The sequence below is a fragment of the Bemisia tabaci genome, chromosome 9 (assembly GCF_918797505.1).
Source record: "Bemisia tabaci chromosome 9, PGI_BMITA_v3".
Classification (NCBI taxonomy): domain Eukaryota; kingdom Metazoa; phylum Arthropoda; class Insecta; order Hemiptera; family Aleyrodidae; genus Bemisia; species Bemisia tabaci.
Genome location: NC_092801.1, coordinates 39,779,092 through 39,794,378, shown reverse-complemented (window position 1 = coordinate 39,794,378; position 15,287 = coordinate 39,779,092). Strand labels below are relative to the sequence as shown.

General features: G+C 35.2%; 2 protein-coding genes across 5 annotated transcripts in view; one reads left to right on the top strand and one right to left on the bottom strand.

Annotated features, from left to right (window-relative positions):
- Positions 1–13,600, top strand: part of Nedd4 (E3 ubiquitin-protein ligase Nedd4) — a 31,212-nt gene extending 17,612 nt beyond the window's left edge. For all 4 annotated transcript variants that reach the window (XM_019045894.2, XM_019045893.2, XM_019045895.2 and 1 more), the window contains 11 exons: positions 180–245; positions 1,018–1,165; positions 2,606–2,746; positions 3,079–3,137; positions 3,962–4,027; positions 4,741–4,970; positions 6,281–6,402; positions 6,870–7,110; positions 7,744–7,972; positions 8,490–8,659; positions 9,566–13,600. In XM_019045894.2, coding sequence (XP_018901439.2) covers positions 180–245; positions 1,018–1,165; positions 2,606–2,746; positions 3,079–3,137; positions 3,962–4,027; positions 4,741–4,970; positions 6,281–6,402; positions 6,870–7,110; positions 7,744–7,972; positions 8,490–8,659; positions 9,566–9,668 — 1,575 coding nt within the window. In that variant the 3' untranslated portion in view covers positions 9,669–13,600. The remainder of the gene's footprint in view (positions 1–179; positions 246–1,017; positions 1,166–2,605; positions 2,747–3,078; positions 3,138–3,961; positions 4,028–4,740; positions 4,971–6,280; positions 6,403–6,869; positions 7,111–7,743; positions 7,973–8,489; positions 8,660–9,565) is intronic.
- Positions 13,415–15,287, bottom strand: part of LOC109040515 (uncharacterized) — a 40,251-nt gene continuing 38,378 nt past the window's right edge. Inside the window, exon 6 of the mRNA XM_072304301.1 lies at positions 13,415–14,301. The gene's annotated coding sequence lies outside the window, so the exon portion shown is untranslated. The remainder of the gene's footprint in view (positions 14,302–15,287) is intronic.

The window sequence follows — 15,287 nt, the reverse complement described above, 5'->3', positions numbered from 1 at the left end:
ATTTTGGCTCGACCGATCATCAACGAAAATACGCTTTAACTTTGAGGAGAGAAGCCTGCATTGTGGTGTTCGAGCCCCTTCCCATTCCTTAATTTTTTTGAATTGATCTGCTCACCTCGTAATAATGATTTACCTAGTCCTGATAGACCTTAGATGATACTTATTTTTTTATTTTTCAGAGCACTGATTCAGTTGATAGTAGTACAGCAGTAGCGGCAGCAGCAACCCCAACTAGTAATAGCACTGTAAGTTGACTATTTTTTTTATTTGTTCTGCAATAAGGTCCAATATTGAACATTTTTTTTGGGTGGCATCACTGACGTTTATGAAATTCTTCATAATGGGGCTTTTGATCGATATTTTTCAAACTCATCTCTGAAAAGCTTGTGAAAAATGAGAATGCCTGCAATTTTCCGTTTTTCATTCATTCAATTTTTAGCTGAGAAAAACTTTCAAAGTCGCTATAGATAGTTTCTTGACACGAAATTGTGTGTTCATGATTTGAATCACAGCTCCATAGCGCGTTTAATTTTGTCTTGAGAAAAAAAAAAATTAGTGTAATAACTTTATATGAAATCAAGCAAGCTTTAATTTTGGAGTTAATAATTTTGTCATCAGAGCAATTCTTGGCAAGTGGTAGGCTACAACGGGCAAAAGAGGCAGTTTTAGGCCATTTTTTCCAAATTTGGCAGCTTTCCGGTGTGGATTCTTCGGCACAAAGTTGAAATTCGGATTTATCGTCAAAAATAATATTTATAAGAATCAATGAAAACATAGCCACCCAGGATTTTTGCAGGCTCTTTTTCCTATTTGCCTGGAATATAACAAAAGGGTAAGTTTATATGATGAATTCTCATTCACATAAAGTAGAAAACGCCCTTGGCTTTCTATCCTAGATGAAAGGACTCTTTATACTTGACGGATATATTAGCAACAAATAGGTGCAGTAAAGTTAAATGGCTGCTTAATTGCTGCGTGCTGCGTTTACTAATTTTATCTTGTTTTGTTTTTTATTAGCCAGTCGTTCACACTCCTGTATCAACAAACCAGAACACAAGTGGTGCAGGATTACCCGCAGGTTGGTCATTGCAAGTGGCGCCGAATGGCCGCGTTTTCTTCATAGATCACAATACACGGGCAACAACATGGGTGGATCCCCGAACAGGTATTCACGAATTAACTTCTTTTCAGTTTATCTCATTGCAAGCATATACAGTATCATGTATTAAGCACAACAGTGCTTCGGCATTCACTCCCATTGCTACAAAATCTATGAACAAACAAACAAAAAAAAACACAAAAAATGCGGCTTGCACTTTATGTAACAAAGTGGTTAAATAGTGATGGCTCCACATTATTTTGTGGGGAAAGAAAGCCCAAAAAATGCAAAAATAATCAATGGGTATGTCGCACGCAAGAGATACAGCCAACTGAATACATCTCTGAGGGTTAATTCGCTCAAAAATCATGTTCATCACATCCAAAAAGTCTGAAATCAACTCCCTAGCTCGAAATCCGCCTAGTCTGTAACACACTTTCTCAAATTTATCGCGTATGCGGGCAGTTTTTCATGATGGCTGGCAGTCAGGTTTGCCCGGATAGAGACCTAACCCATACAAACCATCTTGCGAACTGTTATAAACTCTCCATGTGTAAGATCTCAATTGATTCAATGCTTTTATCTGTGTAAAATGAAGAAAGAAAAAGGAAACAAAGGCTTGAGAACGATTGAAATCATACAATTTTAAAAGTTAGTGGAATCGTTTGTTTGCTCAGATCAGTTTTTCTGACTCCTCTGTCTGTGCAAACCTGGTCAACAGTGACGGAGAAAAACTGCCCGCAGACGCAGGGAACTTGAAAAAGTGTGTTACAAACTACTCAGATTGCGCACTAAGGAATGAATTTCAGACTTTTTTGATGTGCCCAATGTGATTTTCGTTCAATTTTATCTACAAGTAGTGTATTTATTTGGCTGTAACTCTTGCGTGCAATAGGCCCATCAAAGTAAAACATTTTAGGTGATTCGATGGACGCCATATTTTGTGTCAGAACGGCATGCGATATATCGCATCAATTGGTTCCATATTTTCAGCTACTCGTCATTTTTCTCCAATTTTGAGATCGCAATTCTGTTGTCAGGAGACTAAAGCACTCACTTACCAATTTTAACAAAGAAATTCAACGTAATAAAGGCGCGGATTTTTTTAGAGAGAAAACATTGCATTCGATACTGATATCGAAACTGTACTCGAATGTGATATTTTCTCTCTAAAAAAACCGCGCCTTTATTACGTTGAATTTCTTTGTTAAAATTGGTAAGTGAGTGCTTTAGTCTCCTGACAACAGAATTGCGATCTCAAAATTGGAGAAAAATGACTAGTAGCTGAAAATATGGAACCAATTGATGCGATATATCGCATGCCGTTCTGACACAAAATATGGCGTCCATCGAATCACCTTAAGCTCTAGTGATTATCAATCCAAGCTCAGCTCAGGCAGATGCATTGGAATATTCAGTTGGAGTCAGGCAGAGAGATCTAATACGTTTTATCTTACTCGAATGTATCCACCATCTGATTTCTCATGATCGTTTCTTGTTTGCCAGGGAGGGCAAGTCCCATGCCCAACCAGTCACATTCAACAAGCGAGGAGCATCGACAAGAACCAGAAGATGAATTAGGCCCATTACCGGAAGGTTGGGAAGAACGAGTCCATTCCGATAATAGGATATTCTTCATCGACCACAGTAAGTATTTTCAATAATACTAGAATGCATTTAATTATTTTGATCGTTATAAATATTTCACTTTCCCTGATTCAAAATGTCACTGTTGATGATTTTAATGCTTTCAAAACAAATCTCACCGAATTGATAATGTTGAAACTGTTGAAACTTTATGAAAATCAAAGCGGCTATTTTTATAAAACGTAAATAATGCTAAAGTTCAATTGCAACTTTTATTGCCAACAGCATTTTGCGGTCGGAGTCGAGCAATTTTTGCACTCCTGATACAAATTCTTTAAATTTTTGCCCCTCCATCAATTTTTGCTAATTTTGTCTTATTTTGTATCTTGCAGATACTAGAACCACACAGTGGGAAGATCCTAGGTTATCAAATCCTCTAATTGCCGGGCCGGTGAGTCATCTTCTAATGTTTTCTGTCTTGTTTCATGATAAGAAACTAACTGATTTGAGCACCATTTTATGTATCTTTTGCTTGTTTTTCTCTTTCTTAAATTTAAAGAATGAAAACATAATATGTGAAGAATCTTTTGTTTGTATTCTTCATTCCCTGTTGTTGATCTAGACAACATACAACTTTAATCAACCTTGAAAAGCTCTATTGCCAAATGGTTCTGAAAAATCAACATTTTCATAGAGTCTCACGGACAGGATGCTGATTTTCAGCGAAATCTGGCAACTGTTCAGGAAATTAAATAACTGTACTTTTTTAGGTTAAAAATCAACAGCTGATGAGAGCTTTTTAGAAGCACCAGGTGGAATACAAACATTCTCAGTAAAAAAATTTTCTTTGTATTTTCCAGAAGCCCCTTGTTACTAAGAACTTGCTTCCTTTGCAAAGTTTTTAGGATATAAAAGCTCTTTGAACAAAAAAAAAGATGATTTGTGCTCCAGCATAAAGAAATATTTATTCTTGACAGCTCAAAGTTTTTGGAGACAGCAGTGTTCACTAAATGCTTTGTATCGGAATGATATGCGGCTATGTTTTTATTTGTAGTTTACTTGGTTTTGGTTTGGGTTTTACTATTAAATTAATAACCGATCTACATGAGCGGTACTACCGAAACAAAGCATCCCAAACAAAATTGGTAAGGAATGTAATAACTTTTAAAAGTTTACGCAATATATATGTTAAACTAACCAAACTTGTTCTGATTTTTTAAGTTTTAGCTTTATCTGTAGTCTAATTATCAAATGAAACTTTTTTTTTCTTTCCAGGCTGTGCCTTATTCAAGAGATTATAAACGAAAGTATGAATATTTGAAATCACAATTAAGAAAACCTGTAAGTATAAATTTCCTCTTTAATTTCCCTGTCGTAATATCTCCTATTACCTGGTGTTACATTTATCAAAATCGTTTTGATGCTACAGAATGTAAAGAAAATCAAGAATCAGCATAAGTAATGGCTTGATTCAGAACAGAAAAGTTTAGAGCCCTAGAAGAATCATACAATCCTCAGAAAAATTTAGGTAACTATCAACTCAGAACTAACTTGAAACAGCGAAAATAAATCAAAATTTAAAAAAGAGAGAGCTCCTTAAAGAGGATTTACTTCCGGGGGTATTTTCAGACATCTTAATTCTACCTTTAGTACCAATGATAATTTATTTGGATTCAGTTCTAAAGATTAAACAGGTTATTTCAAAACTTGTCATGTTAAGAATTGTTCGTCAAAAGACAGTCCTGATTACAAATTGTTTCAAAAGCACCCAAGACATTTTAAAATTTATGTAGCTTATTTCCCGTTATTAATTGTAAACCATCATAATTTAGAGGATTATTTTACCAGGAAAATTCCTGCAAGAAAACTTAATGGTAGAGTTCAGCAGATCGGATCATTAATGAATTCTGTGATCAGATAGTAATTGAACATAAGAAGCAAAGTCATTTATTTCAGAAGGCTCCTATCAGCCGACATTCATGAATCAAACAGAACAATCCGTTTCCTCGTTTAAATGTCGAATTCATTTTTTTATTTCTCTTCTTTTTTTCCAGACGAATTCACCGAATAAGTTCGAAATTAAAGTAAGAAGGTCGACAATCCTGGAAGACTCCTACAGAATAATTAGCTCCGTCAATCGAATAGACTTACTCAAAACAAAGCTTTGGATAGAATTTGAAGGTGAAGTCGGTCTGGACTACGGTGGTCTGGCCCGTGAATGGTTCTTCCTTCTGTCCAAAGAAATGTTCAACCCGTATTATGGCCTTTTCGAGTATTCTGCAATGTAAGGCATTCTTTTCTGATTTCTCTTTTTCAAGGTGATGAGAAAATTCTGTCTCTCTCATCTCATAATTGAAGTCTCCTCATCTATTATTTTGCATTTTGAACAACTCTTTATGATCAGAAATCAATCATTTTTAGGAGAAAAATTCACTGACCGGTTAAATTCAAAACTACTTCTACCTCATTTTTTTACAGAATGCGACTTGGTGCATTTCTGTCGACTCGGTACATTTGGACATATTTCTACCAAACGGAACTATGTGCATTAAGACATGAGCCCTGAGACCCATAAGAATATATGCATAATAGGGCTCACGTCATAATGCACATAGTTCCCTTTGGCAGAAATACGTCCATTTTTAGTTTTGCTATCCTTCCCTTTACTGTCATTAGACACATTTTCTTTTTAATATCCAAAGAACTGTTGTTCCTCTAAAAGAACTTTAAAAGAAATTCTTTATTCTTTTGCTGTTTGTTATCCTGAAAGTCTTTTCTGATTTAAAGGAGTCTGTTGCAACAATCTGGTTGATCAAGGCTTATGTCATATAAGGCGTCTAGAACCAAAACCGGCAATCGCCGATGACCTCGATTTCATGGAAAACACCAGCTTCTGTTACACAAAACCTTTACGTATAAATACATGATTTTTTTATTAAAAAATCACAAAATATTCATAGAATCTACAGCAAATCTCTCGAAGTAAAAATTTGTATCCTTAACAATGTTTTTTAACGTTCATGTTTGGAGATTGCCAGTTTTGAAACTAAAAATGGAAATGGAAGTTGCCATTTGGAATGAATTTTTTTAAAGATGATGCCGGATTTAAGAAGTAAATCATGGAGGTGACCAAGCAGACTGTTGTCTTTGATAGAGAATGATAGGATTTACTAATGAAAGGTGAAGGTGAGGTTAGTTTATTTATACAAACAGAGCTACGCCATTGGTGGCATTGGCGATTGCCGACTTTGGAAGAGAGAGCGTGCAGAGATGGCCTGTGTTAGCACTGAAGGGGTATTTCCACTTGCTGATTTAACAGCTTTTTGGCCAATTTTTTTTATTTTTTTGTTTTGCTTTTTCGTATTTAGAATTTTACATAGAATGATATCCTGCTCCTAAATTAATTATGAAAAAATTGTAGATTGCCGAATCTTGTTCTAGACGCCTAATTTCTCTGTCAAATTAACAATTAACATAATACTTTCAAATTGGAACCTCTTGAAAATGAGAAGTGAAGATATTTCTGATGTTGCGATAATCCTCTCGCACTTATTCATAGCCGCGCCTTGAATTTTTATATTTTTTATTTTCTAGGGATAATTACACGCTTCAGATTAATCCAATATCCGGTCTCTGTAATGAAGAGCATTTAAATTACTTCAAATTCATTGGACGCATCGCTGGAATGGCTGTGTATCACGGGAAACTGTTAGATGGTATGTTCACCAATTTTTTGTCCATTGATTTTTATATACATGTAAATTGATGGAATCTAGTGTTACTTTCTCATGAAAATCACTTCTTGGGAGATGACTCTGTTACTTTACTTCTTCTTTTTTTTTGTGCTTTGAAGCAAGGAGAAAATCATATGATGAAAATTACTGTCCCTGCTTAAGCTGCGGGCAAGCAGCAATAGATTGTGGTGTCTACCGGTCTCAAACGGTCAATAGAAACAGTAGCCAAAACTATTTTATATTCGGACTTCATTTTGCAATTAGGATTTACAATTTCTGGCTCTTCTGTAAAAACACTTACGTGCATATGGAAACTAATTGTACGTACATTGTTTCTCAACTGAGAGAGAAATTGTAGTCACCAATTGCAAAATGTAGTCCATTCGTGAATGTACTATTTGATAAAGGACAAAATGCATATAGCTCTAATGTTGTTCTTTTTTCGGAAGCTTTCTTCATCCGACCATTCTACAAAATGATGCTGGGCAAGCCAATCGACTTGAAAGACATGGAGAGCGTCGACTCTGAGTACTACAACTCCCTGCTGTGGATCAAGGAAAACAACCCAGCCGAATTAGAATTAACGTTCTCTGTCGATGAAGAGCTGCTCGGGTCAACATCTTTACGAGAACTCAAATCAAATGGTGCTAACATTCCCGTTACTGATCAGAACAAAGATGAATACATCAAGTAAGTTAGAAAAGTTGCTCTGCATGACATGAACACCATGACATTAGATGACATAAGAAAAAACAATATCTATGATAAATTGCACTACATTTTGCAATCCGTAATTAAAATTTCTCACTCATCTGTAAAAACACTCTTGTGCTTAGGGGAACCAATGGTACATACGTTGTTTCTAAGCTGACCCAGAAATCGAAATTCCTAATTGCTAAATGTAGTCCAATTGATGGGTCTCAATTTGTTTAAAGTCTACTCAATTCTGTGGGAATGTTTCAACGTAATTTAATCTAACATAACCTAAAATAGTAATTATTGTTTCATAGAAATTTGACAAATGAAGCATCTAGAACAATGTTTGCAGCGTCATACAGAGTGAGTAATAGATGGTGCTTTATCAATACTGCAAAGTTTCGATCAAACATCCCTTGATTTCATTCAGTTTAGAAATAGTCGCTCTGAGGACGCTCTCCTAAAGAGGGAGAAATGCGTCCGTATGAATACCATCAACTAGCGCAATTGAGTCTTTAATTTTTTTTTTAATTCGGCGTTTTCTTGTGCATCTTTCGAAGGCGATTTTCGTTTTATTAGTTGATTAAAAAAACACTTCTCAACCTTTATTATTGCTGTTGTTTGCAGGTTAGTGATTGAATGGCGATTTGTAGCGCGTGTGAAGGAGCAAATGGACGCGTTCCTGGAAGGGTTCAACGCGCTGATTCCGCTTAACCTGATCAAGATCTTCGATGAGCACGAGTTAGAGCTTCTCATGTGCGGGATTCAAAACATCGATGTTAAAGACTGGAAACAGAATACTGTCTACAAGGGAGACTACCACCCTAATCATCTCGTTGTTCAATGGTTCTGGAGGGTAAGTTCCTTGTTGTTTTGTTTTGAGATTGCAAATGCGTGTCGTCATCATTTTCGGGCTATCCCACAGTAACATACATTAGTTGAACTTCATTTTGCAATTAGGGATCGCAATACCTGACTCATTTGTAAAAGCACTTACCTGCACATGGAAAATGATGGCACATACACTGTTTCTGAAGTGAGCTGAACATCGTAGTTCTAAAAGAATAGATAAAGTTATGGACTTTGTGAAGAAACTCTTGAATGATTCATTCCTTCTTCGTTTCAACATCATCCGTAGCACTCTCATTTGTTCTTTGAAAATGTCTTCAAACTGTACTTAAATCATTACAAAAAAAAAGATCAGAAAGAACCAAATATCAGACTATCACATACATAGACTTGTCATTTCCGAAGTGGAAGTTACCATTTCTGAGATTCTGAATTCGCGCAGTTAAGCACAAAAATTACGTTTTCTTTCCTTATCTTTGTATTGTGATTAGTATTTTCATTTTATTTTTGTGTTTTTCTATCAGGTTGTTTTGTCATTCAATAATGAAATGCGAGCACGTCTCCTTCAGTTCGTAACCGGGACATCTCGAGTGCCAATGAATGGATTCAAGGAGCTCTATGGAAGCAATGGGCCGCAAATGTTTACGATTGAGAAGTGGGGGTCAGTTGACAACTATCCTCGAGCTCATACATGGTACGTCGCTAATATCCAGCGCTTTCATATTAAAAAACAACACCTTGTTATCACATAAAATTCAAGTGTTAAGTATGATGAGAAATGTGCCATAGATAGGTTTCATATGGCCAATAATCAAAGAAAACAGTAGTGTGGAAGTTTTTGACTAACTACTTGCAATATAGGAAGGAAGGAATCATCTAAATGTCATTTTAGCATTTTCGCTTGTTTATAGAGTAAAGTGACAAATTCTTGAAAAGTTAGGTGAAACCTTGAAAATTCAACCTTGAATTTTCATGTTATATTGAAAGCAGTATGTATTACTCCTATTAGATTCGTGCTTTTGTACTGATAGAGCTCAAATTTGGAATTTGTTCTGTCTTGCAAGATGCCTTTTCTTGCCCTAAACGCCCCTGATAAGTTAGGGATGTGTCAGGAAGCTTCATGTTCCTTAATATTTAGAGGTTAGAAAGAAGCCAAGAATTTATAAATTTTGGAAAAAACTCCCCTCCAAAAACGGTTTATGATTAACTAAGCCCTGCCCATTAACTTTCTGTCAAAATAGGAATGTTTTACACTGTTTCATTTTGTTATCAAGTGCTAGAATGAACAAAATATGTCCGTTAAAACTCCATAGCTTCCTTAAATCTACCTACCTACAGTCTATGACATGAACAGTAGCGGCTGAAGGGCAGAGTCAGGTGAGCGCTTTGATCTGTTATGTAGGGGTTGAAATGTAGTTATATTGGCACATCTAAAAGACCTCTGCTCGCCAAAGCCAATCAACCTTTAGACGGTAGATCACTTGATTTTACACCTCAGCTGAAACTTTTCATGTCGTGGACTAAAACCACACAATTCATTGAATTCCATCTGATCCATTCTTGAAAAGCATCATCATGAGCGCTCTCTTATGAATTTCAGTTTCAACCGATTGGACCTGCCGCCTTACGAAAGCTACCACCAACTCCGTGAGAAGCTGATCAAGGCAATCGAAGGGTCACAAGGCTTCGCAGGAGTTGACTGAGGAACGGATCCAGAGTGGTCCGCCAATCTCCTAGATTTGACTCCGCGCACCGCCCTTCGTCTTGCCCTTCTTCTCTCGTAATGTGCAATACGCCTCTGGCCAACCAGGAACTTGCTTATGAAGTCTCGTTCAAATGCAAGTCTCACCTGAACAAAGCCTTTGCAAAGTTTGCCTCTTATTAAACATCTTTTCCCTGAGAAATTGACAGGAGGTGTGTTAAATTCGTAAATTTGCCATCAATTTCTGTAACTTCAAGCAGGGTTGCCACAATCAGGGAATATCGGGAAATCTAAGCGAATTTATAAGTCATGGAAAACCTAGCAGTATCAGGAAAAAATTGTTATGTCGCCTGTATTTGCTTCATAAAATGGGTTGGACATTTCGAACACTAGATTTTGCGTGAAAACTATTTCAAAATATCCCTCTTTAACCATCGGGTGTATCTTCAATTGCCAGGGAAACTTACCAAAATGTGACAAGAAAATTAGGGAATTTCATTTTCTAAATTTTGTGGCAATCCTGTCTACGAGGCACGTAACTTTAAGCGTCATTTTTTTCACTGAATCTGGGAGCTTATTCATCCAGTCTTGTTTTGCTCTTAACTTTATTTTGAGCAACTATTCTGACGTTAAGTGAGTTAAACGCTTAAATTTATCGATCTTAATGTGTCTTTTTCTTGCTTTCATCTAGAAGGGTTCTTTAAAGTGTGACCAAGGAAATTATTTTTTTCTGGAAATAGAAGGTACTGAGGTGCCATTTATAATAAAGAAAGCAATGTCATGTAATTGAGGGCTGGGACGTCAAGAAAAAGGCGGATTAGAATCTCCAGAAGTATCTTATAATAGCGATTTATCACTGGTTTTTAAATTGTTGTATTAAAGTTTGCTGTGCTAATAGCTGATGAATCATATTCCTGAATTCAGGGAAAAATCATATAGAAGGAAAGTTGTCTCCCCTATCGTAACAGCAGGAGTTGGATTGTTTCGTTGCGTTAAACTTAAGCATCTCATTGTTGAAATTCAATACAGCTGTTCTTTTTTAAATATATTAGGATCCACATAATGTAACAACTTTTGATTCATGTTTCAACATCTTCAATTTTAGGTATTTTTGGGCAAATTTGCTGTAAAACGTCATAATTTTAAGATTGCCTTTTATTGTTTCGTCTGATGTTTCCACTGGTTAAGAACAACAGGCAGTAGTTGCACATAGTACTTATTATGCAAGTCTCGTCTAAGAATGTTTCATGTGTCTTCGTTTTTGAGAGAATGCTCAAGAAAATTTGTGGAACTTGTTTCTTACGTCAGACTATGTAGAAAATTTTAAGATTTTCGTTTTACAATATAACTAAGTCAAAGTTGCATGAAGTTGCAAATCGATTGTGTCATCAACGTATCGATGGCCCAAGTGCAAAACCACGTATCTTGGTTGCAGCGTTCCAAAATCTCTGCTCCTATTTAATTTTTTGAAGAGAAACAAGCCATTTTCATTTTAGAGATTATTTCCAGATTATTTTGCGAACAGAGGAGAAAATTAAGGAAGTTTTCAAGGAATTACGTTGACTAGTTTTCCACTAAAAATTAAGTATGACAGGAAGTCTGCAACGTTGCCAACAGAGATACGTTGTTTCGGATTTTAGCCATCGATACGTTATGAACATCCAGGAGTTAGATTTTAATGTCTCGCGTCAATTCATTCCGTGTGTTTTATCTAGATTCTGCTTTCAGAACGTATTTTACTCTATTTTCTCTGACTTATTTTATTTCCAAATCAACGTATTTTATTTATCTTGTTAGACTTTTGTATCATACTGTTCTCGCTCTATTTCTGAAGGGAAAAAAATTAGAATTCTATTTTGCATATCCAATATGTATTGTATGATCCGTACCTAAAATCATATTCCATTGTATAGAATTTCAGCTTCTTTTATTTTTATCCGAGGTGGAAATTTTGTTTCAAATTTTACCCGTTGTTAATTCATGTATGTAGGTTTATTTATTTTTTAGTTTTCTATTTGTTAAGTGTTGGATTGAAATTTGTTATGACATCCTGTTTCCATAGACACTCAGAAGTCTTTTGCGCAAGTTCATCGTTTCCCAGGCTTAGGAATGTAACTCTATTCCAAGATTGCAAAATATACTTGAACAGTTCAATTTTTCAAATGAATTTGAATGAGCACTTTCTGTCCAAAATTTTGCTAATTTTAGCGGCGCGTCCTGCCTCACGATGCATTGATCGATCTGCAATGTAAACTTCCGGAAAAAGATTGATTATCAGGATGTTAACAATGAACACATTTCTAATTGATTCTTTGCCGTAGCTTAAAATGGGAAAGTATTGATAGTTATTGATCAATGCTTTGCCTTTGCAAGAAAAATCAGTTTAATTTTTAGCTAAAAATTACCAACAGTTTCCTGATACTAATACAATTGAGCTCTTGCATGTTGCAAGAATTTACCATTTAAGCACTTTTCCTTCTATAAAATTTTGAAAGAAACTTGATGGTGCCATGGTGTTTCTCTGAAACGAATTTTCACGCTCAAAAGAAATCTTCTCTATCTTGAAGTTGAAGCAGTAATGGGGAGAATCCCCCAACGGCACCATCGTGTTTCTCATAAAAGTTTATGCAGGATAAAATACTTTAAGTGGAAATCCCCTAGACTTATAAAAGCTTCATTTGAGTATCAAAATTTTGCAACATTGAAATGTAGCTACATTCTTTTGTTTTGAAAACAATGAATTATGGTCAATTCAGATTAATCAGTTCGAAAACACTCTTATTTTAAATGTCCTGTTAATCCAAAAGCAAGAAGTCATAGGATTGAAGTGAGAACGTCTAAGGAAAAAGAGCCTAGAAAAATTCGATGCCAAATTTCTTTGGGGCCCTAGAACTATAAAATAAAGAAAAAATTTCATTAGTTTTACAGAGCTTGTTTGAATTTTTCTCAATTTTTTTTTATTCGACATTCATTTGCGTCTCCAACAATCGTTATCTCTTCAATGATCTCACATTTTTCTAGACGACTACAACAGGCAGGAATCAGGATTTAAAATTTTAAAGCAGGTCTTTCAACTCAATTCGAAAAGTGAGAAGCTTTTCATATGCATTTTTGTTATGTTTTGAATGGAAGATAAGTTATATTTCTTGACAAGTCTCATTTGCACCCTGTAATGCAAATACTGACTGGAACCCCTAAAATTCTAATATTTTTTATGTAGGTAATCAATGAATCTTCAACCATTTTGTGCTTCATCAGGATATAATAGGCCACCATAAATTTTTTTATTTGAGTTGTGAGAATTTTAAGACCAAAAATCTTTGTAATGTAGTAATCGGATCTAAGTAAAAGCTTACAAAGAAACCATAATTTGCAGGTTTCAAGGTTTTAATTTCCTTTCGGTCTAAGAAATTCTTCTCTCCTCACTTTGTGTTTTTCTTCCTCGCTTACATTTACAGTTTCTCAAAACTATTTAGTAGGGTGTGACAATTTAAATTCATTCATAAATATATCTTTGGAAAAAAAAATAAAGTAAAAAAAGCTATTAGTATTTTTTTTGTCCTGTCAGTGTTTGCAAAAGTCCACAACAGAATCGGTTCTGTGACTCTATGGAAACTGACTCACTAAACCCTGTGAAGGTTTTGATCAAAGGGGTTTTAGGCAATATTTGCAAATCATGTGGTTCGGTAGCATAAGACTTGTCTTTCAGCATGTTCAATGAAGTGTGCAAAGATTTAGTCTGAAGTCTTTTCCAAAGTCGTAAATGTTTGACTTTAGTTAAATTTTAACGTTTAAGTTTTTATTAGTGTCGTGTAAATATGTTCTTATTTTAAGGAAAGAATAAATTGTTTATTGTTTTGTTAGAGGTTCAGCACTTGGCATGAAATTGGAAATAATATTAATAAAAAAAAGGAAAAAAGTTCTCAACTGTAAGCCTCTATTTTTCAACTACCTCTGACTCCTACAAGACCCTGTCTAACCATGAAAATAGTGAGCTTTTGACATGGATTTGCTCAAATTTTTCCCGTATTGAAATTACAGGGCGTGCACAGACCTGGAAAACTGGGAATTTATTAGGTCAGGAAAATCAGGGAAAGGTCAGGTGATCTAAAAACTTGAATCTTGAACTCTAAAAAACATTAGAACTTAAGTTTGACAAAGTTGCAGTTTTGCTCAAAGTTCAATGCTCGGGATTACAAATCAGGGTTAATACCTGTAGAAAGAAGGTTCACATATTTCTGTCGTTTGCCTTGTAATTATTGTCTGCAGTTTTATGCGAGGTGATGGTCAGTGAAAATTCAGGGGATCATTTGGCCGAGAAAAACCAGGGAATAACCAGGGAAAAGGTGGGGAATATTTTCCAGCTAAGTCTGTAGAAACGCTGAATTATGTTTTGCTGAAGTTTATGTCTTTCTTGTTCATATTAGTGTTGGGTGACTTCAGCAATAAACTGATGTAGTGAATATGTCATTCAATATTTGATACATTCTATGGTTCCACCCAGAACAAATGAATTGTTTTAATATTGATCGGTTTGCTGTGATTTTAAGGGCAGCACAGTTTAATAGGGAATATCGAATGACGTAGCCTCTAGATCAGTCTATCTCCAGCGCACAGCACCAATTCAAATTCCTCTGAAAAACAAAAGAAAAAAACATTTGGAAATGCTAGTGCAAAAAATTTTACTTATTTTTAGAGCGAAAAGTGAGCTAGCATTTTTTTTCTTCTTAAGAATTCCCTATCTTCATTTGAATTTCATTAGTAAAATATTAATTGAATCAATTAATAAAATCAGTATGGAGTTCATAATTCCAAATCATTAAGGTAGCATTGAAGGAAGTCCAAACCATGTAAAGTTTATATAACCTATGGCTCTCTTAAAAGAGACTGAATTTTTCACTGTCCGAAATAGGACTAATTAAGAAAAAAATTACTCAAATCAATCCTGAAAAAACGAAAAAATGTATCCTCTAACAGGATAGTACTGGTAGTTCGCCTTAAATAAAATAAGCAACAAATGGAATAGGCTACGCCACAATAAAAGACCGGTGAGCTAGATGGATACTATTGAGTGGTAAAATCTGAAACCCTGCGCATAATTGGATGATTTTAATCAGAATCGTCCCGACTGCATTTCGTGCTGCCTGATTTCTTTCCAAGTTTTATTTTTTTAATAGAGAACCAAACCATAATGTCTGGAAAATCTTCGGGTTTTTCGTTTGGAACATCTTAAAGAATATATTCGCAAAATGTCAAGTCAGAATGTAGATCATTTTTCTGCTAAAAAAATATAATACCAGAGGATATTAGTTAACGTCTAATGTGCATAAGGTTGATTATAGTTAAATCTTTTCAATGTAGGACGGCTGTTCTTATGGCTAAAACTGCGACTATTTTCCCTATCTAGCTCTATGAGGACTTTTCTTACCTGTAGAAGAACTAAATTTAAAAATAACTTCCAACTATTATTATTATTATAAATAATAACTAGGGGCCTGAGGCCGCTAGCGGCCGCTAAACGCTGAAAGGGAACTGCTCGTAAGAAATCATAGAACAACCGCGTTCTATATTATCAAGCATTTAAAAATCCCCAATGGACCACTAGACAAGGTACGAATTT